We start from the raw sequence: 24,553 nt of genomic DNA on the forward strand, positions 1-24,553 counted from the left end.
GCGACAGACTGGCGACCTGTCCAGGGTGTACCCCGCCTCTCGCCCGAAACGTTGGCTGGAGATGGGCACCAGCACCTCCTGACCCCACTGAGGGAAAAAGGGTGCAAGAAAATGGATGGATGGATGTTATTCCCTCATGAAAGCAAACCTGGAGTGTTGCCCTGATTGTTTCATGCATGTTTGAGAAATTATTTAATCTCCATGGCAACCATTCAACTGTGCAAAATGCCTGGGTGAACCTAACCCCGCCTTCGAGACACAGCTCCTCCTCAGAGCTGCAGTTTCTGAGCTTCTGCCTCCCAGAGCAGCCCTCCTCCACTTAGCTCCTTCAGACTAGCCAGCAGCAATTAGCAAACACCTGGTGGAACTGCTGAGCCCATAATAGGAGCTACCTCTCAGAGAAGCGACGGTAAAAACGTTGATAAAGGGTTAATAAAGGAGCCATGTTGTGATGACTTCCTGGAGGTGGAGTTTCAGAAAGAACAGTTTCTTAAAGAGACAGAGGCCCAATTTTGAGACCATAGAGTCCGAAGTCAAATGTCTTTGAAGTCATATTTGATGCATGTATAATTTTTATAACAACTGAATGTAACATAGTTACTTGATTGTGCTATGAAATGGCCTTAATCATAAAAAAAATAAAAAATTCTCACAATGTAACTTTTTTGTGATGGAGAATTTAAAATCTTTTTATTGTAAATCTAGAAGTTTCACAGGATTTTTTTTTTTTTTTTAGCAGAAATTTATTCCTCTGTGCACAATTATTGTTTTTCTTTCACGTACAATGGTCCTAAAACTAAATAAGAAATAAGTTTGTCCCAGGCAAATATAATCTCCAAAGTCTACTTAATTTAATTTACTCTTAGCATCAGTTTTAAAAATGTCCGCTCATCAAACTGCGTTTGACTCGGCGTGTCCCTTCAGGGTTACCATAAAATGCCTTGACATGGAGTTAAATTCGACCTCAAAGCAGGACGTTTTTTAAAGCCGCGTGTCGTCTTAATCAGAGCGAAGGCGACTGAAAAACCAGCCTGAGAGGCTCCCTGCTGGCGCTCTGAGTCGTGCTCACACACTCCCAAAAGCAGAGTGTGTCCTTGAATGTGGGAATTAAACTGGCAAAATTTACCTCGATTTTTTTAAATGAACTACTGGTGTTTTTTTTGGGTGGCAGAGCCAGAAAAAACAGACTTTATCTCTCCAACACACACTTTATTCCACAAGGGTTTCTGCCGCCTGGTGGCCATTAGTCAGGCCAATCACACTGATGCGTTTGGACCCGGGTTCACTGGTTCACCAGGATCTTGGCAGCCTGTGCTGGTGCTGTGTGTGTGTGTGTCTGTTCCTCTGCAGCATTCTGATTAGTGCGTTTCATCTGCAGAAGTGTCTCGTGACGGAGATTTTTAGCTCCTCTAAGAGCTTCTTCGTCTTAAGCTGATGAGAGTCTGAATAATTCAGCCGCTCCGAGGAAAAGATGCCTTATTTTACTGCAAACCAAATATTCTCAGTCACTGTTTGTCTCTGATCTCGGGCAATTCATTGCTCATTTACGAACACAAAGCTCCAAATAAAAGCACAGGCTGTGAATTTGAACCTTTTTTATATACTGTTGAGTTGAACTGACAGGAAAGGCAAAGAAACGTGTTTCTGCCTTTTTAAAAGCTTCTATTTTCAGCAGGAAAGGCTTCACTTTGCGCTGGATTTGAGTGCCGACCTTCTGTTTGCTGACTGAAATGTTGGCTCCATGTTTTAACTGCTCATAATTAGAATGTGCAGCATTATTTTTTAACCAGATTCAGTCAAGGAAAAGCTCAAACTGAGCACGTCCCATGAGTACACTGCAAAAACATTACATTTTACCAAGTATATTTGGTCTATTTTCTAGTGGAAATGTTTTAGTACACTTAAACTAAGATAAAGCTATTTATGTATTTATTATGATAAACAATGATGTTGTTTTGAGACCATTTTTAACCAACATACTGGTAATGACATAGTAATTCAAGAACCCATTCTCAAAGATCAACAAACTATAAATGAACATATAATACCTGTCTGGAAGACGTTTTAAATAAATAACCAAAACAACAAATAAAATCAGTTAAGTCTGAAAAGGGCTTGTTACGACTTTCAGCATCCAGTAGAAAAGGAGAAAAATTCTGAATCATGCAAATAAAAGCTGAGTTTCCATTGATGGTATATTATATTTTTGGATCTTTTGTAGAAAACATAAAAAAACAAAGCTTTTGTATAAACAAGAAGTCTCACTTTGATGTAAATTCTTCATTCAGTGACGCGCCTCTCACTGGGTAAAGTATCCAAATATTTTTCTCTAGTAAAAAGTTTAGTAAAACTGCTCATAGAAGTACATTTTTCAAAAGGTTATACAAGTAAATGCATAATTTGTCTGTAATTTGCCGTTCCTGTAACGCATTTGAAATTAAAGAAAGAAAAAGTTGCAGACCTGCAAGTTTTAGCGGCTCCTGTGGCTCAGAGTTCACGCATTATGTGAGCAGGACACAGAATAGAGTTTTGAAAACATCCAAAGCAATAAATAAATCAGGAAAGTGCCAAAGTTTGTTTTAATTTTAAAGCAGTTTAACAGTTTATAGAGTTCACACGAGCATCAGCAATTTACTCGTTTAAATGTGACTCTCTGCTGTAAATGGCATCAACCTGAAGGGGGACTGAGGATGAAGTTTTTAAACTGAATCGTCTACATGAATATATGAACACACATAGCTGCTGTTTAGTGCTATAATGTTAAATTACAACGTGCGACAGATAAAAACAAGACCGAATGGTCACAGTTGAATTCACAGGTCATCTGCATCAGAGGAGGAAGACAAGTTGTTGTTTATGATGAGTCAGCAGTTTGCGGCTCAGCGAAAACAGAAAAAACAAACACTTATTTAAGAAACACAACTGCTTCTTTTCTTTTCTTCGTATTAGAAGCTGCGGATGTGGATGTGATCGTCTCCTTCTCCTCTCTACACTGTTTTTCTTCTGCTCTTTTCTTTCTTCTTTCTTTGTCATGTAGGCTTGGGAGACCAGAAATGATCTCTTTTGAACCAATACATTTCAGAGCGCCGGTTTTGTTGGAAATAGTTTGTGTTGGAAATAATCTGTTCCCCCTCCATAACATGGGAACTAATTAATTTACCAGCAAGTCTTTAACTATATGTATTCCTCTCACAATGGATGACAAATCCTGCAGATTTGGGAACATTTGGTCTTTGTCAGAGTTACTGGGGGGGAACCAAATATTTCAGCTGCCTGAAAGAATCTGTTCCCACTCAATAACATGGGAACTGATTCCATTAAAGATCAAATGTTCCCAAATCTACAGGACTTGTTGTCCACGGTGAGAGGAATGAATACAATTGCAGAGTTTTTGAAAACTCATAATTAGTTCCCATGTTACAGGGAGGGAACCAAATATTTCAGAGATTACAGACCAGGTAACTTTGGCAAATAAAGAGCAAATGTTCCCAAATCTATAGGATTTGTTGTCCATTATGGGAGGAATAAGCATAGTTAAATACTTGCTGGTAAATGAATTAGTTCCCATGTTATGGAGGGGAAACAGATTATTATTATTATTATTATTTCAAACAGATTAAATATTTGGTCCCCCCATAACTTTGGTAAATAAAGAGCAAAGGTTTTCAGAGTCTCATAGATGGAGGTGTGACTGAGCGGTGATTGGTTAATCCCTGTATCATGGCTTCTCCCATGTTCTCATGCATCTCAGAATAATGCAGAAATGATTTCAGGTATTTAACATAAATGCTAGAACTTATTATTTTCGACCCAAAAACGACATTAGCTATCACAAATTGTGGATCAATGGAGTGTATTCTGATTCTGACCCATGGTCTGTAATCTCTGAGTATCTTCAGCAGCTTTGTGCGGCTCAGTGTCCTGAATTATTGACCTGCTTCTCCTCCAGCAGCATCACAGTTTTCTGTTTCTCAGAAACAGAAATGTGTCTCTGCTCTTTCATGTGAAGCCTCATTCCCGTCCCGCTCTTTGTGCCCGTGAGTCGGGGGATTACCGCGCTGTCAGATTACGGCTCTCCGGACGGCCGCCTGTATTTTGGGGATGGGATTTAAGGGTCAGAGGTCGGTCCCGTGCGCACAGCGGCTTGCTTGTGTTATTTTTAACCCCGGTGATGCGCAGCAGCAGCCCATTTCTAATTCATGACCACGGGGCGTCGCTGAGCTGATAGCGGGATCATGGAGGCTCATTTACATCCTGAATCTGCTTATTTGTGATGCAGAAGCTTTACAGGCCTCGTGCTCCGGCTACTTAACCCACTCGTTTGATTTGGAAGATCTGATTTCATGTTTTTATTCTATATTCTTTGGAGTCTATAGGTGCGAATCATGACTTTCTGATGGAAACAAAAACGGAGATTGATCATCTGTAATAGTCGAACAGAAGAAGAAAAGAGCAACGTTTTTTCGTTTGTTTGTTTTTAAATATTCAAGCTGAATCGACTTTTTGATCGTTTCTGCACATTTCCGATACTCCAGCTGCTCCTCATGAATAAATGCAAAGCTTTTCTGTCTTGTAAACTGAAATCGTTGTAACGGCTTCGCTTTTATCCAGTTACACTTCATCCTGAAAACGATGTTCTGCTGCTCAAGTCTGCATTAAATATTCAGCAGCATATATGCAACGAGTCGCACAGTCGAGTGTTAACACTGCATTAAATCCTGATGGGGATCATGTTCAGCATCTAATGCAGAGGTGGCCAAACTTTTTGTCATGTGGGCCAAAAAAACTCAGATAAAACAAATGAAGTAGCCGGATATCTTTTTTTTTTTAAATCTTGGACTCAACACTCAACTTTTTCACATTTTCTATCTTATAACAAAAGCATCTAGTTAAGTTACAAAACAGGATTTTTCATAGCAAGCTTGAGAGGGTTAGCTGAGTTTAATAAATAAAATAAAAGCTGATTTGGGTGCAGCAAAGTCTCTGGATAGACGTGATTCTACTTTCTCTTGCCAGAAAGCCATAGCAGAAATAATTTTACCCAGATTTAAAATAAAAAGTTTAACAAACAAATTAGGGTTATTCTTGGACTGCAGCCTAACGGCCGCGAGCGGTCCCCGGACCACGCTTTGGACACCCCTGACCTAATGCGTGTCTGTCCTCCATGCTGCAGGTTATCTATGCACTGAACACGAAAAACGACGAACACGAGGCGGCCATCGCCACGCTGAAGGAGGCGCACGAAGAGGAGGTGCAGCAGATCCTGTCTGAGACCAGAGAGAAGATCCTGCAGGTGAATCTTCACTCACACTGCAAAAACTAAAACCAACAAGTCATTTCTCTCTATTTTCTAGTGCAAATGTATTTCACACTTGAAATAAGGCAAAACTGACTTAGAAGTTATTTTCCAACAAAATATATAAGCTTGTTTTAAGTGAATAATTCCTTATTTTTGATGAAAAAATATTGGTTCCACTGGCAGATTATTTTAATTATATCTGACAGATGAACTAGAAATTTATTTAGCAATATTGAGGAATTATTCACTTAAAACAAGCTCTTGTATCTCGCTGAAAAATAAATTGTACATGAGTTTTTTCTCATTTCAAATGAACTAGAAACTAGACCAGAAATGCCTTTTTACAGTGTTTTCATTGTAAATGTTTAGTGAACATTTGAACTACAGCTTGACTCCTTTATCAGAGGGTTTGATGCAAGAACTCCTGCAAAATGAAGATAAAAGATTTAGACTCAGAGTGTTGATCTCATATGTAATTACATGAATGTTGTGCTAATTTTGGGCGTTTTATGTAAACATTATGTGCAAAAGTTTGAATTTATGGTTCTAAAGCCATACAAGCCCCGTCAGGCATCAACAGCTGGTAATCATCTTCCTCTCCTCTGTCAGAAAATGCTTCATTTTTTTCATTTTCTCCATGAAAACGTGACTTTAGGAGCGAAACTTTGTACCTTTTTGCACCTGCGAGGTCGTCTTTCCCTCCTTTTTAACTCCAGATCAAACACAGGATTTCATCACCTCAAAGCGCCGTTACAGAGACTCACCACTGTAAAGTATTATCAGATTAGCCAGGATCTCACCGCCGGCTCTCAGAATGAAATCATCAATATTTTATCGGCAGAATATTCGTCTTTCAGGGGTTTCTGCCTGTGAATGGATTGAAAAAGATCTTATGCTTGGGAGAAATGTGTTTTTCACTGATCATGGGAGAAATATGGCTCGCTTCAAAAAAATATAAAACAAAATATCTAATAAAATCTCTTGATTATCACTGATATGCAACAAAAAAACTATGAGAATAATCCAATAGGCTGGAACCCAAGAGTTGGAATTACACTTAATAGAGCTGCAACTAACGATTATTCCAATAATCTATTAATCCATTGATTATTCTGACAATTAATCGATTAATCTGACAAGAAATTGTCACATTCTGCAGATTTTTGATTTAATCATTTAAGCCTTTTTTATACAACATCAGAAATATATTAAAAGATTCAAATAAAAAATATTTCAGTTACTTTTTTAAATTAAGATTTTATATATTTTGTTTGTAAGTGAAATTCCCCTTCAAAAGTATAAATAGTCAGAATGGAAATTATGGAGCTCATTTTAATTCATTGATCGATTATTAGGCTTCCTGAGCGTTTCCTGTTTGTTGCAGTTCAAGAGTAAAATCAGCGATGAGATGGACCTGAAGAAGAGGATCCAGTCTCTGGAGGAGTCCATGGAGCTGCACGAGAGGATGAAGAGGCAGGCGCTGGCCGAGTTCGAGAGCTACCGTCAGCGGGTGGAGGACATGCAGCTCTGCACCGAGGCCCAGGTTAGCGCGCGCGTGTGCAGCCCTCTGCCTGCTGTCAGGAAGCTGCTGTGTCCGCCGGGGTCCTGCGGGCACAGCTGCAGTAATCAGTGTCACGTCAGCCTCCCGGTCAAGCTGAGAGGCTGCAGCGAGTTGTTGTTGCTGTCGACAGCAGGGATCCACGCAGACGTGTTCTGTTGTCATTACAAATCATGGTTTGATGCCCGGCATCGTTTTGCTTCGACTGGTCAGTAATAGCTAAGCTAACATTGATAAAGGTATTTTTTAACCAAATACAGCCTTTTGTTGATCTAATATCTTGGAAAACTGATGGAAAGAATTTGTTTGCCAAACATTTCTTCACTAAAAGAGAAGTTGGATTTTGGTCAAATCTTTTTGTAACCATATGATTTTTCACATGTTCTCTCATTCCGTCACTTGACAACAACAAACTTTAATGTGTTTCATGGGGATTTCATGTGTCAGATGAACTCTGAGTAGTCCAGGACTGTGAAGTGGAGCAGAATAAACTGGTTTAGATGAACTCACATTAATCTGTGCTGAACGAGGCACAACAGTTTGGATGAAACCAAGTTTATGCTAAAATGGCATTTTTTGTAAAACTGAAGCTACAACAGAACCTATGAATGCAGGTTATGGTGCTACAGCAAAATGTTTGGCAAAGCACTAATTTAGTTTTATACTAAAACTAATTTAGTTTTATACTAAAACTAAATTGCGGCCAAAACAAAAAAAAATTTTAAGTTATTCTTAAAAAAACATTTTTTGTTTGTTTTTTGTTGCTAAAATGGGATTTATGCTAAAACAAAGTTCAGAACCTGAATTTCAGCTAAAATGAAACTCATGCAAAATTTGCTAGCATAGCTTCCTTTTAGCAAAACAACCAACATCTGTTGTGGCTTTTTTTGCAGCGTTAGCTTTTTTTTTTTTTTTTTTGCCCGTCTAGGCCACCGTAGATTGCAGCTCCTTGATTTGCTAAATAGTTACTCCTTCTGGCATATCATGCCTGCATGTCTTTTCAAAGACAAATATCTTCTTATTTAATTAGTGGAAGTTAATGATTATGCTATCTGCGTCTTTAGTCAAATAAAATGCTGCAATGAAGAGAAAATAAAATGTAAATATAATTATTATAGCTACTTTAGATCAGTGAGTTTAGACATTTGTGTTATTTGGATGTTAAAAAGCTGAAGGAGTTTAATGTTTAGACGAGTTTAGATTGTCTTGTGCTCATTTCGAGCCGAAAGGTTTGGCAGTCGGATCAGAATCCCCCAATCCAGCGCATCACCGCCTGGCGTGGACCTTTTTAAAGACTCACTGGCTCGCTCTGCAACCCAGAAACCCATAAATCAATCCCCCCTTCCTTTGACGCAGCCTTTCATTTTCCGTCTCTCTTGGCAGCACACGCAGCGTGTGGTGTCCATGTCGAGGGAGGTGGAGGAGATGAGACGGTCCTTTGAGGAGAAGCTGCGGACGTTCAGCCAGGCCCAGGCTCAGTTTGAGCAGGAGAAGAAAGCGGCTCTGGAGGAGCTCAAGGCTCAGCACAGGCAGGAGATCCAGGAGCTCCTCCGCAGCCACCAGAGCCAGAATGCAAACTACAGCAAAGACCAGGAGAAACTGGGGCAGCTGCACAAAGCCGAGGTACGAGGCGCCGCTGACTTCTGAGAAACGGCTCAAGCTGCTGGCCTCGGTGTGCTGCAGGTTCCCCGTTAAACTGGAAGTTTGTGATGCGGAAAAACTCATCCGCTGCAAAAACACAAAATCTTACCAAGTATTTTTGGTTCAGTATCTAGTGCAAATATCTTGGTTCATTGAAGTGAAACAAAATTAACTTACAAGCAACATTTCAGCAAGAAATGGGAGTTTTTTTTAACTCCATAATAAAAAAAAGTACTAGTTCCATTGGCAGATTATTTCACTCATAACATTGGAAAATGTCTTGCTATATATAAAATAATCTGCCAATGGATTAAGTATTTTCTGAACTTAAATTTTCACCAGACACCAGATCAAAAATACCAGGTAAGATTTTGTGTTTTTGCAGTGTAATTACCTCAAAAATTGTACAGAAACACAAAATCTTACCAAGTATTTTTGGTTCAGTTTCAAGTCAAATTTCTTATTTTTGTTTTATTTCAAACAGACAAACTTCCCAGTAACTCTGCAGTCAGACTTGTTTTAGGTCAATAGCTCCTCAATCTGGATGAAAAAGTCCTTGTTCCATTGGAAATTATGATGTTTCCCCAAGTAAAATCCACTGTTAGAGCTTTAGGTTTACAGTTCAGATGGCAGAAACGGTTAATGAGTGTCGCTGTGCTGCAGGTGGAGTCTCTGGCTGAGCGGGTGGAGGAGCTCAAACAGGACAAGAAGAGGCTGGTGGACGAATATGAAGCCAAACTCAGCAAGGTACGGCCAGCATCGAGTCCAACACATCGAGTTTTTCCCCCTGCCAACTAATAACAGTGATTCATGGGGTTAATCTCAACACGGAGCCATAATTAATCTGACTGGAGCTGCTTCATACTAGACTCAATGTACTTTTATTTGGGTTAATTTATAGAACATTTGTAAACTGAGTTCAGCTTACTCTCCTGTAGGTTCATTATGCTCTAAATTTAGTAGCTTTGTGCTTTATTGACCAAAGTAAATACGAGTTTAAAGGCCTAAACTTGGTCCATAAAATCAGATGACTAACAGACGGTAAGAATGAGCTGCTAGTGAGTTTTTATTGCTTTACCTGGCAAGCAATGACGGAAAATATTTACTTTTTTAACGAGTATTTTACTACAAAAGCACTCCACGCCGAGCTAATGTGACTGGCAGTGATGATGCACACCAGATAAACGCTTAGTAAAAACTTGTTTAGATTTAAATGGTGCGTCCTAGTCAAAGATACAGAGGCGCTTTCTTTTATTACTGGCAGAAGGATTAAGTGACTCTCTACAGAATTTGATTTTACGAGGCTCAAAAATAGAATCAAGTCAATAATTTCTTAATATTGATGAAAAAGTATTAATTGTAATGACATATTATTTCAGTTAAATATTATAACAAGTCAATTTTCAATTTTCGCATGTTTTAAGTGAAAAAATCTGCCAATGGAATAAATATTCTCTCATCAAAATTAAGGAGTGATTGACTTAAAACAAGCTTATATATCTTACCGAGTTAGTTTTGTCCACCTTTAAGTGCACTAAGATATTTTCACTAGAAACTAAACCAGAAATACTTGGTAGTTTTCCCGTGTTTGCGGGAGTTTTACGTCTGGCTCTGTTTTCCGCTTTGTTCTCCAGGCTCAAGCGTTTTACGAGCGCGAGCTGGAGGCCATGAAGCGAACCCAGCAGCTGACGGCCGACAACCTGCTGGCGTGGAAGCGGACCGAGGCCGAGCTGCGGCGGGAGTTCCAGGCGCAGGAGGCGGCGCTCCAGAAAACGCTGGGGAAGCTGCGGGCCGAGCTGACCCGCGTGACGGACGAGGCTCGGGAAAACCGCGAGAAGTCCCACAAGCTGCAGGYGGCGCTCGGCACGGCAGAGGGCTCCATCAAGGTCAGTGGGACGGACGCAACATGGAGGCGGTTTCTATGGTTGCACTTCCTGTGGCCATTTATGGACCGGCAGATGTTGGGCTGGTGCCAGGATTTAATTTGGTTTGACTTACAGAAAGGTTTCAAGTCAGACAGGAAGTCTGAGAATGGAGGAGAGTTTTCCTCCAAATATGGAAAATACGAAGCGAAAGAGACGGGAGGAATGTTTATTTACAGTCCGTCCGACCGACCGACTGACCTAATTAATTAATTAATTAATTAATTAATTAAATTATTTATTTATTTCCTAATATTTGCATGTTCTCCCTGTGCATGGTGGGTTTTCTCCAGGTACTCCAGTTTCCTCTCTCAGTCCAAAAACATGACTGTCAGGTTAATTGGCCTCTCCAAATTGCCCCTAGGTGTGAGTGTGTGTGTGTGTGTGTATGGTTGTGTGTCTTGTGTGTCTCTGTGTTGCCCTGTGACAGACTGGCGACCTGTCCAGGTGACCCCGCCTCTCACCTGGAACATTAGCTGGAGAGGCACCAGCAACCCTCCTGACCCCACTGAGGGACAAGGGTGTAAAGAAGATGGATGGATGGGCAAATATTTTAACATGAATCCTTTGTAACACGGCTTGTTTACCCTTAACTAACTTCTATAACAAAAGTAAGATAATCTATAAGTTGCAGATCTATACGTGATCAAATACTGAACTACAATAAACTCAAACTTCTCCAGACTCTGTGGACGAAACCGTAACCTTATAACAGGTGCAACATGTCGGCTGCTCTAATTTATCCGACACTCTCTAATCGTCCCACCAGGAGCGTTTAAGTATCTGTCAGTTTTGAATTCAAGGCGGCCGTTAGTTTTATTTCCACAGGTTAATGTTTCTGGTCCAAACAACGCAGCAGCAGGCACAGAAAGTTATTAACTCGAAGCTTTTACAGCTGAAGGCAGCCGTTTCCCTGCATGTTGGAGCCTAAAGGAGAACAAAAAACAGCTGGTGCTTCAACTAGCAGCTCAGTGGAAACTACATATAAACTAATCTAGAGCAGTACCTCAAGTATTCCCAGTCTGTTAAACATTAATACAAATTTAGCAATAACATTTACAAAATAGTTATTTTTAGTATTGTGGAAAGGTGTTAGATTTACATATGAGACTGACATTAACCGTAAATACAACAAAACGTTTTTAAAGTGCTGAATTTATTGATGTTCTGATACATTTATGTATTTATATATTGTTTTTTACTCAGTTTAATTTGCTCCTCTTTGTTTCTTGTTTGAATTAAAGTTATTGGTGGAAAGAAAAAAGAGAGGAACTGGAACTGCTGCGTCTTCACCCCCTTCAAAATAAGAGCATGAATGTAAAAGTCTGAGCATTTGAAGAGTTTGAATTCGACAGTCGATAATCAAAACTTCAACACAGCTTTGAACTTTATTTATTTGTAATAGTCCTTAATTCTAAAACAAGAATTAGTTATATACTAATTTACTAAAGCACTACTTAGTAAAGCACTAAAGCATTTACTAACTTAGTGCTTTACCAAGTTCTTAGTGCTAATTTAATTAATATTTATTAATTAATTGGCACCAATTGGCATTAAATTAGTGCTAATTAGTAAAGCATTGTTTTGTGATTACTAACTTGGTGCTTTACTAATTTACTAAACTAGACTAATTTAGTAAATTTGTCTAATTTTAAAGTAAATTAGTGCTTTAGGATTTAGGGGAAGCTAATTTTTAAAAATATTTTTAAAGTTAGCATAAGCGCTAATAAAAAAAAAAGTGCTTTGCTACTAGCAACTTAGCATATTAGCATAAATGTTCCCAGCATTTAATAACAGCAACTAACAGTTTAAACCGTATTGTTGGTTTTATAAAATTTAAAAGGTTATGAAGCAAATAAAAAACACACTCAGTGTTTTCTCTCCAACTTAATCAAACAACTTCAACCTGACAATATGTTTCCATTCTGATGCCTTCGAGGTAAATGTGGATAAATGTTTTCAGCACAATCAGATTAAATTGTGTAAGAACCAGCTGCGTGTTTGTTTGGTGAGGATTTGCTCCTGCTTCCAGAGTTTTGATGTCTTTAAGGTCTTTTGAGGGGATTCCCCACTGAAAGCAAAGCTGACAAGAACTTCAGGGGAATCAGTGAAGTGGGTCTGGTTTGTTTGAAGTCTGATTACACAGAAGGCGGTAAGAGGTCCTCCCTTTTTTTAGTTACCAAGAATAAGATCAAGGTCAGCAGAAACTGCTGTGTGCCTCGGGTTATTAGTTTCATTTAATTATCAGCGCAATTAACCGTAACCCAGATAAAGAAGAGTCAACAAAGCAGAAAGATTCAAACTGACTTTACTTGATGGAAACAAATCTGATTGTTTCACACATTGAGTGTTTGGTGGGTTAATATCTGAATAATCTCTAAATAAGACTCTGTCTGTGAGCAGATCTCTCCATCCTTCAGTTACAGCCAAGAGTCCATGGTTGGGAAATAATAGATTTATATTTAACCTCCAGTTTAAGTGTTTTAATATGTGGATGAGGAGCATTTTATTCCTTCATTTAGATACAAGGTTCCTTTACTTTTCCACGTGTTTTCACGTTACAAACACAAACTTCAGCCTATTTTATTGAGCAATAAATGAAATGGCGTCACGTGAGAAAGTATTATTCTGTTGTAATGACAATAAACTTAAACCTGAACTACAGATTCACTGATTCAGTGACATCTAACCACAAAAAAGCTAAATATTAACTTACATTCACGTTTTTATCAGTAAAAATAATGAAAACCGTCTGTCATTTTCATTCCACTTCACTTCTATGCTCCACTTTGTGTTGGTCTGTAAACGTCTAATAAAATCCATTAAAGTTTGCTGTATGGATATTTTGAAGGCCAGTGTAGATGCAAGAAGCATAAATGCAGAAAAAACTCATCAGGCATCAACTGAACTCCAACTTTTCCCTGTTTCCAGCTTACCGCTCCAGTGTTCTGTCTTTCTCCTTCAGCTCATGATGAAGTGGGCAAATCTTCAGAGAAATGCAAGCAAATGATCGCTCGGAGTAACTCAGACAGACGCAATTAATGGCTGACTGTTCACAAGCTACTGCGGGAACGTGCTTGCCAAAAATTTAAAAATTTCCCCAGAGTGAAATACACAGTGACGCTGTGCTAAATTGCTGCTGTCGCTGTCTTCGGACTAAATATTTCGCTCTCGAGAAAAGCTGGTCCAGGTTGGCTGACAGAGGCTTTTCCCCGCAAGACAAAAGCAATTAATCATGAGTTTTTGAATTTAAATGTAAAAATCAGAGAGGTTCTGTGGGGGTTTCGGGGTGAGGTTGTACTTAACTCCATCTATTTGGATTAAACGGTAAAAACTAAAGAACACCTGAAGTTTGACTTCAGGCAGTTTTCTCACCTCAGGAGGTTTCATCCGTACTTTTCCATTCAGGGATTTTACTTCTTACACCTGAAGCTTCAGTATTTGTGCAAATTTGTCGTCACTGAAAACGGATTTACTAGTTTCATTAAGGCTGCAACTAACTGTTATTTTATTGATCGATTATTCTGACGATTACCTGATTAATCAGATATTTTAAAAATCTGATTCATTCTAAATCCTCAGAATGTGCAGCTTGTTTTATTCCAGATATGCATTTCTAATGCTGCATTTAATACGGTTAAGATGTTAAAAATCTGCAGAATGTGCCATTTTTAGAACCGATTAATCAATGAATCAATAGAATAATCGACTACTAATTAACTGAGAACATATCCTAATTAAAGTACACTGCAAAAACACTTGCAATGACTCGTTTTGTCTCAAAACTAACATACAAGTAACTTTTCAACTTGTTTTAAGTCGATACTTTATTATATCATAAAAAAAAATGTCAAGTTCCACTGGCAGATTACTTCACATTTTTACCATGTTTCATTATTATAAAAGAAAAACAAAACCATAACGAACCGACAGCAGGAGCCACATTTAAGGTGTTATGGTTGATAAATCCTGATTGCTTCTTTCCCTGCGTCGGTTTGTTTCCTCTTCACCTCCAAGCAGGTTTACTCCTAAAACTCGTCTTCATCCCGTCTCATCCTCTTGTTCTGCTTGCTTTGCACAAAACAGAGCAGGGTTTTTAGTCAACAGAGGAGTTATTTTTGTGAGCCCTTTAAAGACTTGCTGGCTCGGTAGGCTCAAATGAGCATGGAGAGAAGAGAAAAGAGACGCAGGCCGGATTTTAGGCCTTTTTGGATCCAAGAGGAAGGAGACAGAGGATCGATGTGGCATTAAGCAACTTTTATGTTTCTCTTTGAGCACAAAGGTTGTGAAAGGACAAAGGGATTTACTGCAGGACTAAGAGAAGAATGGTGTTTAATGAAACTAACTGCAGACATCAGCTTTTTAATTAAGCAAATAAGTAAAGGATACCTGAAGCGTTGCAGGAGCATCAAAAGGCTTGTTGCTGTTTGAGGTGAAGCAACCAGGCCTAAAACAACAAAAGATGTAATAAAGTCCAGATCCATCCGAGTTCAGCTCTATAAACGTTCATCTCTTAATGCATAAAACCAGTCACTTTATCCAGTTTAGAAACACGCATTCAAACTAATTTTTAGTTAATTTTAACTCACTTTTTGTTCAAAGTGGACGTAGATTAAAACAAAGTATTCATCTTTTACCAATCATACTTTTTATTAAATTTCACTTTAAATAGTAACAGCTTTTACCTGTTGCCACCCAAACTGCTTTGAATTGGTTTATTACACTAAATATAGCAAACATTTTCAGAGAAAGGGACCCAAATGCTGTTATTGTTGCTGAAAATGGTAAGATTTTATTTTAAAAACCTGGACTTGCATTGACTGAACAATCACCTTAACACAAGAGCTTTACATGTGCTATTATTCAGAGACTAAATTTACACCATGACAAGTCGACAAACTTCCATGAAGTCAGAAATCTGGTAAAAAAAATTAAAAAAGTCAAATTTATACAATCTTTTAAAGAGAAACTCTTTATTAAAATGCATATAACTGCCCATTTTAAGAGTTAAAACAACAAAATGCATTAATACAGACAGTAGAAAACCGTCTTAGCATCATAGCAGAAGCTAACATTCACTGTATTCCCAATATTTGGGCATCAGCCAATCAGCACCAAGGGGGAAAAAATGCTTCTCCTCTATTGGCTGCCTTTCAGCGTCCAAAGCTGCATTTCCTTTAAAATATTTTAGACAATCTGGACGAAAAGCCAGGAGGTGGAACAGTTTAAAGTTACGTTGTTCAGCCGGGGCTCCGCTGTAATAAACTGCAATTTTCCTAAGAGTTTTCAGACCGGAACTTCGTAACGGATAATGGATGCCTGTTTCAAACAATACGTCTGGTATCAAAACATAAATCTGTAGTAGGTTTCTGCTACAAATCTTGTAGAGATCATAGCAACCAGGACTTGACCAGATTCCCTCCAAACCTGGAGTTAGAAATTCACCAAAATCAAACCGACTCCATTTCCGTCTGGATGTTTCACCCAGCAAAACTCACCACAGAAATGTGACAATAAACATTTAGAAAGACAATTTTTTTCTTCTTTTTTGTGGCTCACATGTGAAATCTTGCAGGGAGAAGCTGCAGCTACGTTCGTCGTCTCAAACGGAGGACAGCTTGCTCACACTCCTGCACCCAGGAAGTCTAATTGGTGTGACTCCTCAGTGGGTCTCGTCATTCTGGGGCTCCTTTGTCTTAGCCGCGGCTGTGGTAATTAGGTTTTAGCCGCGGCTGTTTGGCGCGACTCGCAGATGTGAAATTACCTCTCATGAGTTTCTGAGTCGCATAACTTCTGCGCTGCATGTGTGTCGATTTGCATCGTTCCCTGAAGTCTGCTCCTTATTAATTGGACAGCAGTTGGGATTTAAATCCCTGATCCTCAGTACTAAAAATATGCCAGCAATATGTTTTGTTCTGTAAGCTGAAAATGGCTGAAATAATTAATCGTGATTAGGGCTGTGTAATAATATCGATTTTGCGATATATATCGATATTTTCTTTCCTAGAAAAAAATCAATATTCATCTGCAAGTATCGTAACATCCAACTGTCACCTTGTTCACTCACTGCTTGCTTCGCCGGGAGAGTGATTAGGTCACCAGGCTTAGAGTGATTCCTTCAGATGTTAAGTGTTAAAAATGTATCAAACTATTCAGAGCAGGTACTTGGTGACTTTATTTACTTTACAAATGCATGTAAGCTACAGTTTGTACTGTTTCAACTAAAAGAAACATGTTTTCTCACCACTTCTTTGATTCATTTTGTCCAACTGTCGACTTTAAGTCTGTGTCCAACCAGAGCCAGGAATTGTGTAGTTGGTGCTTTTAATCAGTTTTCAGTTAAATTAATTCAATACAACTCTATAACAGTCACAAAATGTCACCAAAATCACTCTGTCCTTCTAAAATCATTCAGAAAATCGCAAAAGTGCATTGAATTGTATCGTTTGCTGAATATTGCAATATATATCGTATCGTGAGCAGAAGCTCGTGTATCGTATCGTGAGATTATTGTATCACTACAGCCCTAATCGTGATTGATCAGTTGTTGAAATGATTATCAGCTAATTTAGTAATTGATTAATCGTTAACTCTAAAAAAAGGGAATTTGCTTAAAAAACCCAGCATATTTGTAGCTGTAATTAAGCCAAAATTGTACAATACACACACATTTCGACTTAATTTTAAAACGCCTTTTTGTGTAAATTTGTTTTTCCTAAAACTTCTTCAAGTGGCAGTTTTCGTTTCACTTTGTTCAAAGTCACTAAAGGAAGGCTGTGTTGTTGCATTTTCAGCAATAAAATGAAAGAAATCATCACTGCGTAGTAAAAAGCTAAAGAGGTTTAATGAAAAATCTGCACGTTGTGCCATTTTATTTTAATTCGATTGTCAGAATAATCAAAAGAATAATAGATTAGTAGCATAATCATTAGTTGCATCCCTGGTCTGTTGTGTTTATAATACAACTTTTCACCGATATTGTTTTTAAATAATCATGTCGATTAGATGAACAGGCTGTTTCCTTCATTTCAGGAGCTGCAGGATTTAATTTGCTCCTGCTAATCGTCACAGATGTCTGTGGAGGTATCGGGAGCAAAATGTAGGCTCGCAGGCAGGAGCCAGATGGATAGGAGACAAATACAAGTTTATTTATTTACAAACGGAACAAAATGAATCTGCTCCTATAAATAACAGATGGTTCTGGCAGCTAAAAGTTGATGCAGGAAATGCAGCAAACGGAACGTGATACAAAACGAGCCGAGCAGAAGAATTAATGGAAGAAACGAGCTGATGTCGTGGCACAAAATAAACTTTGATTTAATGTTTAAATTACTTCCTGGTTGAGTGTTAATACTCAGTGCTAAGCACGTCAACATCAAATCTGAATTTGGATCCTAAAAGTTAATATCAGTAAAAATCCGTTCTTTACCTTAGCTCACCTTATCAGAGCTAATATACAATGTTTTGAGCGTTTTTGTAGCAACAGAAATTTACATTTAAGACTTTTTAAGACGGTAAGTTTTAAACATTTTAAGACTTTCTTAAATGCATAATTTTCATAATGAAAATTAAGTGAGCTCACAATTATGCATTAAAAAATGCATTGATCTGCTGATTTTGCATAAATTCCAGTAATTGTGGAATATCTAAAAAAAACTGCAAAACAAGTCTTGAATTTAATTCACAAGTTTTAAATGTATATTTGTGTCATGATACAAGTCCTAAATTTTACTCATAATGGTTTTAGAGGTCTTAAAAAGTCTTAAATATATGTTTATATCACAATACAGGTCTTAAATTTCATTCATAATGGTCTTAAAAATGTCTTTGCAAGTTTTAAAAGTACATTTCTGTTGTGATACATGTTTAGTTCATAACGGTCTTAAAGAGGTCTTAAGAAGTCTTAAATATACATTTTCATTGTGATACAGGTCTTAAATTTGATTCATAGAAGTCTTAAAGATGTCTTAAAAAGTGTTAAATATACATTTCTGTTGTGATACAGGTCTTAAATGTGATTCATAATGGTCTTAAAGAGGTCTTTAAAAGTCTTAAACTTGAGTTTGTGAAACCCTGGGTGACGTTTTTGCACTAATAGATAATTAGTTGATCAATATACCCACATTGGAGGAATAAAAGCTTCATCCTTTCTCTGGAAATTACACCAGAAGACAAGAGTTGTAGAAGGAAGCCCTGTCTTTTCTTTTCTGTTTTAAGTCATCTGCACCGTTTAAGTTTTCTTGCATTGTTGTGACTCTTCTCCAGGACTTGACCAAGCAGCTGGATGAAGTGACCCAGAACTCCGAGATCATAGAGATCCGTCAGAAAGAGGCAGAGTGTGAGCTGGAGGCAGCCAGAGACCGAGTTCAGCAGCAGGCCACGGAAATACTCCTCAAAGCCAGTAAGAACCTAAACGTCATCCCCTCTCCTCGCTTCTCGTCACGCTGGCAGTCGCAGAAACTCACCAGACATCAACTAACAGCTCCGCTTGTCTCGTCTGAGCCATCACAGCCCAAAACGTTTTAAAGTTATGGCTGCATATCAAAGCTAATGGCGTTCCCTGTCCTTAAAAGGCAGTGGGGCTCTAGACTTTGAGTCGATCCAGTTTAAGCAACACAATCTAATTTAACAACTCGCCTATGATTTTCTCTTTTTTGCTGCAACTATATTGTAAAAACATTACAGTCTGATGCATGTGAGCCGTCTGAGCTCGTTAGAGCAGAATAACATTCGCCTCATTAGCTTCATGAGCTCCTAAAGTCTGATTAGAAAAATGTTTTTCCACTTTCCGCCAAAGCTGCTTGGGATCCGGCCGGCGAATGGAGCTCAGAGGGCACATGGAGGGCGTTTTACAGAGAAAGACACATTCTCTCAAAGTTTATATGAAATGTTGAAGCTGGTTTGTTGAAATGTAGCCAGTAAACAATGATTGGGTTATTTGGTTAAATGCAGGAAACTCTGAAGTTAAGTGCGTTTTCCCACCAGCCATGTTTAGTTTGTTTTAATCAAACTCCAGTCTGTTTGCCTTGAAAGTTAATTTGGTTTGCGGAGGAGTGAATACGCAACTAAACTCTGAGGCAAACTCAAAATATTGTATAAAATAAGTGTAAAAATGAAAAATCTTTCATTTCTTGTTTGATTAATCAATTAATCACCAAAATTATGATCAATTCTTAAAATAATGATTAACTTCATAAAATGTTTATTTTCTTATTTGAAAATGGTTAATTAATTATGGTTTTTTGCATTTACCTTTTTTACGTGTCTTTAATATTGTATACTAAAACAGTTTAAGTGGTTAAATTAAAAAATCAGCAAAATGTTCACATTTTCTTATTCAGTTAATTGATTAATTGTCAGAATAGAATAATCGATTCCTAAAATAATTGTTAGCTTTATAAAATGTTTTTTATTTATTTATTTGAAAACAGTAGTTAATTGTTAGGGGAGGGAGGTAACATTAAAATTATTACATAAAATAAGCTTACATGGTTAAACAAAAAATCTGAAGAAAATGTTTTTAATCTGATTAATTGTCACTATAGAATAATCAATTCCTAAAATAATCGTTAACGATGTTTGTCTTCAATCAATCAAATTTTATTTGTATAGCACATTTCAGCAGCAAGGCATTTCAAAGTGCTTTACATAATTAAAATAAAAACAGAAATAAACAGTGAGAAAGAGATTTTAAAAAAAGTCTGTTTAGGAATGTCTATTTTGTTATTTAAAAATATTTAATTATTAGGTGTTTTTTTTGCACTTTTTTACATAATTTTAGTGTTGTATAAAATAAACTTAAGTGGTTAAAAGTAAAATCTGCAGCATTTTGTTTATCCAGTTAATCATCAGAACATAATAATTGATTCCTAAAATAATCGTTTGTTATATAACTGTGTTGATCTGTAACATTTCTCTCAGGCCAGATAAGCAGCCTGCAGGCCACCCAGATGACCCAGGAAGCCGCCATCAGGGACCTGGACAACGAGCGCAGCCGCCTAAAGGACAAGGGGCTGCGGATGGAGGAAGAGAGGGAGGCCCTGCAGAGCCAGAGCAAAGCGCTGGAAGAACGACACAAACAGCAGATCCAGTCCCTGGAGAAGGTCTGTGTGTTTGCTTGGTATTCATGCGAGGCTGGAAGTTACTGTTATGAATAACTAGAAGCTGATCAGGATGCTGAGGCTGAGCCGTTCTGCAGGCTGTAGGGACGCTGAACCACAGTCAGCATGTTGCTGTTTGAATGCAGAGCTGTATCAGATTAATTCGGCTACTGTAGGCTAATAGGATGAGGATGCAGTGTGACAGAGCTCAATAGGCAGCAGCTCAGTTTGCTGTGAATCAAGATCATCTCAGGAACATTCAGCAGAATAAAGTCACTTTTTATTTATAGGTTCGAGGCTAGCTAGCTACTTAGTGAGAGGAGGAGGTAAAGAACCTTCGTGATGGATGGATGGATGGATGGATGGATGGATGGATGGATGGATGGATGGATGGATGGATGGATGGATGGATGGATTAATTCTCATTTCTTGGGTTGAATGAATTGAATTGAACTTTATCATTGTGGTGAAATCAGGTTAGATTTACTTTTTCTGTAAAATATTTTCGTAACTTTGTGCTTTATGTTCTTCTAACTCTGGTGTCCATTTCATTTTTTTTAATTCTATGTATTTATATTTGTTTTACAAAAGTGTAATTCATTCAGCCGTGTTTAAATTAATATCTGCTCTCAGTTTACATTCACTCTCTTTGCTAAGATTTACTTCCAATATTAGGTCTGTTGCAGATAAACCGCAGTAATTTTCTGCAATGTTGAATTCAATGGAACAAAAGTTCAAACTGTTTGGCTGCAAAGCCTGTCGATCACAGCTTTAAACAAACTGCGGAGCGAAAACAAAACAGGCTTTTTAAAAACAAAAAGCCTTAAAGGTCAGATGATTTGTGGAACAGTTTAGTCAGCCGGCCAAGCGCAGCAGACAGTAAATGTCAAGTGTTGCAGCTTCATGTGTGTTTTCCCATCCTTTTATCTCTGACATTTGTGCAGTGTAATCCTCTGGGTGCGGGGAGAGGTCTCCCACTGGCTGCGGCTGCTGTGAATTTCAATGCTTTCCCCAGGAAAACAGAGGATCAGCTGAACTTTACTACACTTTTCTGTCAGAGTGGCCTCCGAGGCACACGGCTGTGGTGAATAACTGGATGTTTGCAAAGAAAATGTAAAGATGTCTCAAGTTTAAGCGAACATTGGAACATTTTTATCATCTGAAAGAAATAAACTGCTCATTTTGAGGATGTAGAACAGTCTGTCCTGCATGTTTCAGATGTTTTCCATTATTTTAGTTATCTGATTAATCGATTAATCGGATTAAAAAAAATCAACTGATTTTTTTATTTAACCACTTTAGCCTTTTTATACAATATTAGAAATACATTAAAAGATGCAAGGAAACAAATTAATTCATTTTTCAAACTCAAAAACTAACGTTTTATTGCCTAAAATGCACAAACACAATTTCTTTAGTGAAAACTTGATCATTTGTAGCGAAGGAAATACTTTCAACATCAACATATTAAAGTCAAGTCCTTTTTGGTTTACTTATCTATACAGTTTAGAGCTGATCTGTTGTTTTATTGATTAACTGATCGATAATCAGTTAATCAGTGTTTAATCAGTGTTTAATCGAAGATATTTTTAACAGAATCTGAACCAGGTGAAGATAAAACGGCCGTTTGAGAAATTCTGTGTAAAACAGATTTACAGACAAAGAAGGAATATTTTTATCTTAATGGAAAATGTTTATATTTTTGTACAGTTTTGGCCTAATTGCTCATTGGAGTATGTTATTATTTCAGTATTTTTTTAGAGACTGTACACTCCAGTTAACAATCTGTTACTAAATTAGTTGACGATTATTTCAATGATCGATTAATCACGATTAATCGTTTCAGCTACAGTTTTAAAAGTTTCAGTCTCTCAGAAAAACAAACAAAAAAACAGAGAGATGAATATCTATATATTATGTATTGTGTTTACAGTAATTGGTTGATCGATTTACAGGCGGAAAATGGTGAAACTTTTGACTCCTAATCTGATATTTTAAAAATCAAACTGGATTATTTTGGTCTCTGTCTGCGCATCTTTCAGCTGTTTATTGTAAAAAATTATGTAAATTGTGGATTTATTTTTTGCTTCTTTTTCTCTAGATTTTATTCTCCATTTTCTTGCCTAACTGTTGAATCTTTGTGGTTAACTTTTCTGAGAGTCCTCTGCTTGTCTTCTTTCAACAAAAAGGCCAACTGAGCGCCCAGGAAGTTGTTGTTGGTATCAAACGGAGCAGAGTTTCCCTCCTCGTCTTCGTTGCCTTCTGATCCCTCAGCAGTTTGGCTCAGTTTGACTAATTTCTCTCCCATTTTCAAAGCAGCTCTTGGCTTAGGAAAATAAAACCGGCTGTCATGAATTGGTTCTCGGTTATCTATAGAGATGCAAACCTGTGTTTTTATCTTCTGCATGTTTACAATGCTGCAAATCTCTGCCTTTAAATGTGCAGCTTTTATTTTGTAGGATGATGTTGATGTCTTGCATAAGTTGCATTGACAGCTTTTAATGTGACTTTTTATGCTTTAAGTCTTGTCATCAACACGAAACTTTCCTTAATTTCAGAATAGCTGAAAATCTGATTTTGAGAGTTTAAATATAAACCTGGCTGTTTGACTGAATCCGAAACAGATGTGCTGATTTTAAGATTCAACAGATTTTCTTTTTCTATCCTCTGTCAGCTGAGCTGAAGGACATCACGTCCTGCTTGTGGCCTTTTTTGCAAGATTAAGCCAATTAGATTTTCCATTTTCCGCCACGCAATGAGAAAAACAGCTGCTTCTCTGATTAGCTCCAAATTGTATGGCCTACAGGTTACATTTTCCTCCGTTTCTATTATTTTTTTAGCTGCTATTCATAATGCGGCCGTTTTACTGACAAACTGGGTTTGGGCTGTTGCCGTATTAAGGCTGTGCTTGTTCCTGCCTCCGTGCTTTTTGTCCATTTTGGTTATATTGGGTGCTTAGCAACAACTTTTAATCAGCACCGTTTCATGTTATCCCTCTGTGGAGTGCATTTAGATTTTTCTGACGGCCATATTTAAGAGTCACTGCAAACTAAAGTCAAAATTCTCAGCAACGTTGGGAAATCTTCTAATTTGTGAAGGCAAACAGGACCCAGGTTCTCACACCGCGTCATATGTTTCTGACCTCCACCATCATATGTTTCTGACCTCCACCATCATATGTTTCTGACCTCCACCATCATATGTTTCTGACCTCCACCATCANTATGTTTCTGACCTCCACCATCATATGTTTCTGACCTCCACCATCATATGTTTCTGACCTCCACCATCATATGTTTCTGACCTCCACCATCATATATTTCTGACCTCCACCATCAGCTTCAGTCTCCATTCAGGTGGAAACCTCCATCAGCTTATGAGCAGCTTAGAGCAGGGAGGGGCATTTATTGTATCGTTTATTGTCAGTTACCTTAAAAAATTCAATAAATGGTTCTTATGATCACTTTTGTCATTCTCACAATAGTACCTAAACATGTCATGATAAAACTTTAAGTCCATAACACCCACCTCTACTCCACACGCATTCTTAACAAGTCTTAAATTAATTTATCCTCAATTAAGGCCATAAAATGTGTGAAATTCATTTTTAAAAATAAACTTTAATTTAGCCTTAAATACGTTAATCTTAAATTTTGTCGTGACTTTTTTTAATCTTGTTTGTGTAGTTTGTTTATTTCTTATGAAACTGTTCTGGCAGTTTGAAGCGTCCACAGACATTTTCCCTGTGTTCTGACTCAGTGCGGCTGAGGCTACTGCTAACTAGCTGCTAATGTACGCTTGCTAGCTAGCGAGTGTCATGGACCAGTTGGCTGGACGATGTTTGTTTTCTCCACTGGCTTAGTTCTGTCACCAGCCGATATGAGGCAAGGTGCATTCTGGGCAAGAAGATCTTCAGTGTATTGTGGTGCGAAGCCGTTCAGTGATTTATAAGCAGTATTTTAAAGTCTATTCTCTGAGCTACAGGGAGCCAGTGTAGGGACTTTAGAACTGGTGTTATGTTCTCCATCTTCCT

General features: G+C 37.9%; 1 protein-coding gene across 3 annotated transcripts in view; it reads left to right on the forward strand.

Annotated features, from left to right (window-relative positions):
- Positions 1-24,553, forward strand: part of fam184ab (family with sequence similarity 184 member Ab) — a 135,807-nt gene that overhangs the window by 52,533 nt on the left and 58,721 nt on the right. For all 3 annotated transcript variants that reach the window (XM_008397244.2, XM_008397243.2, XM_008397242.2), the window contains exons 2-8: positions 5,174-5,293; positions 6,684-6,842; positions 8,241-8,480; positions 9,162-9,245; positions 10,133-10,384; positions 18,686-18,821; positions 20,342-20,523. In XM_008397244.2, coding sequence (XP_008395466.1) covers positions 5,174-5,293; positions 6,684-6,842; positions 8,241-8,480; positions 9,162-9,245; positions 10,133-10,384; positions 18,686-18,821; positions 20,342-20,523 — 1,173 coding nt within the window. The remainder of the gene's footprint in view (positions 1-5,173; positions 5,294-6,683; positions 6,843-8,240; positions 8,481-9,161; positions 9,246-10,132; positions 10,385-18,685; positions 18,822-20,341; positions 20,524-24,553) is intronic.

This window comes from Poecilia reticulata, linkage group LG21, assembly GCF_000633615.1.
Source record: "Poecilia reticulata strain Guanapo linkage group LG21, Guppy_female_1.0+MT, whole genome shotgun sequence".
Lineage (NCBI taxonomy): Eukaryota > Metazoa > Chordata > Actinopteri > Cyprinodontiformes > Poeciliidae > Poecilia > Poecilia reticulata.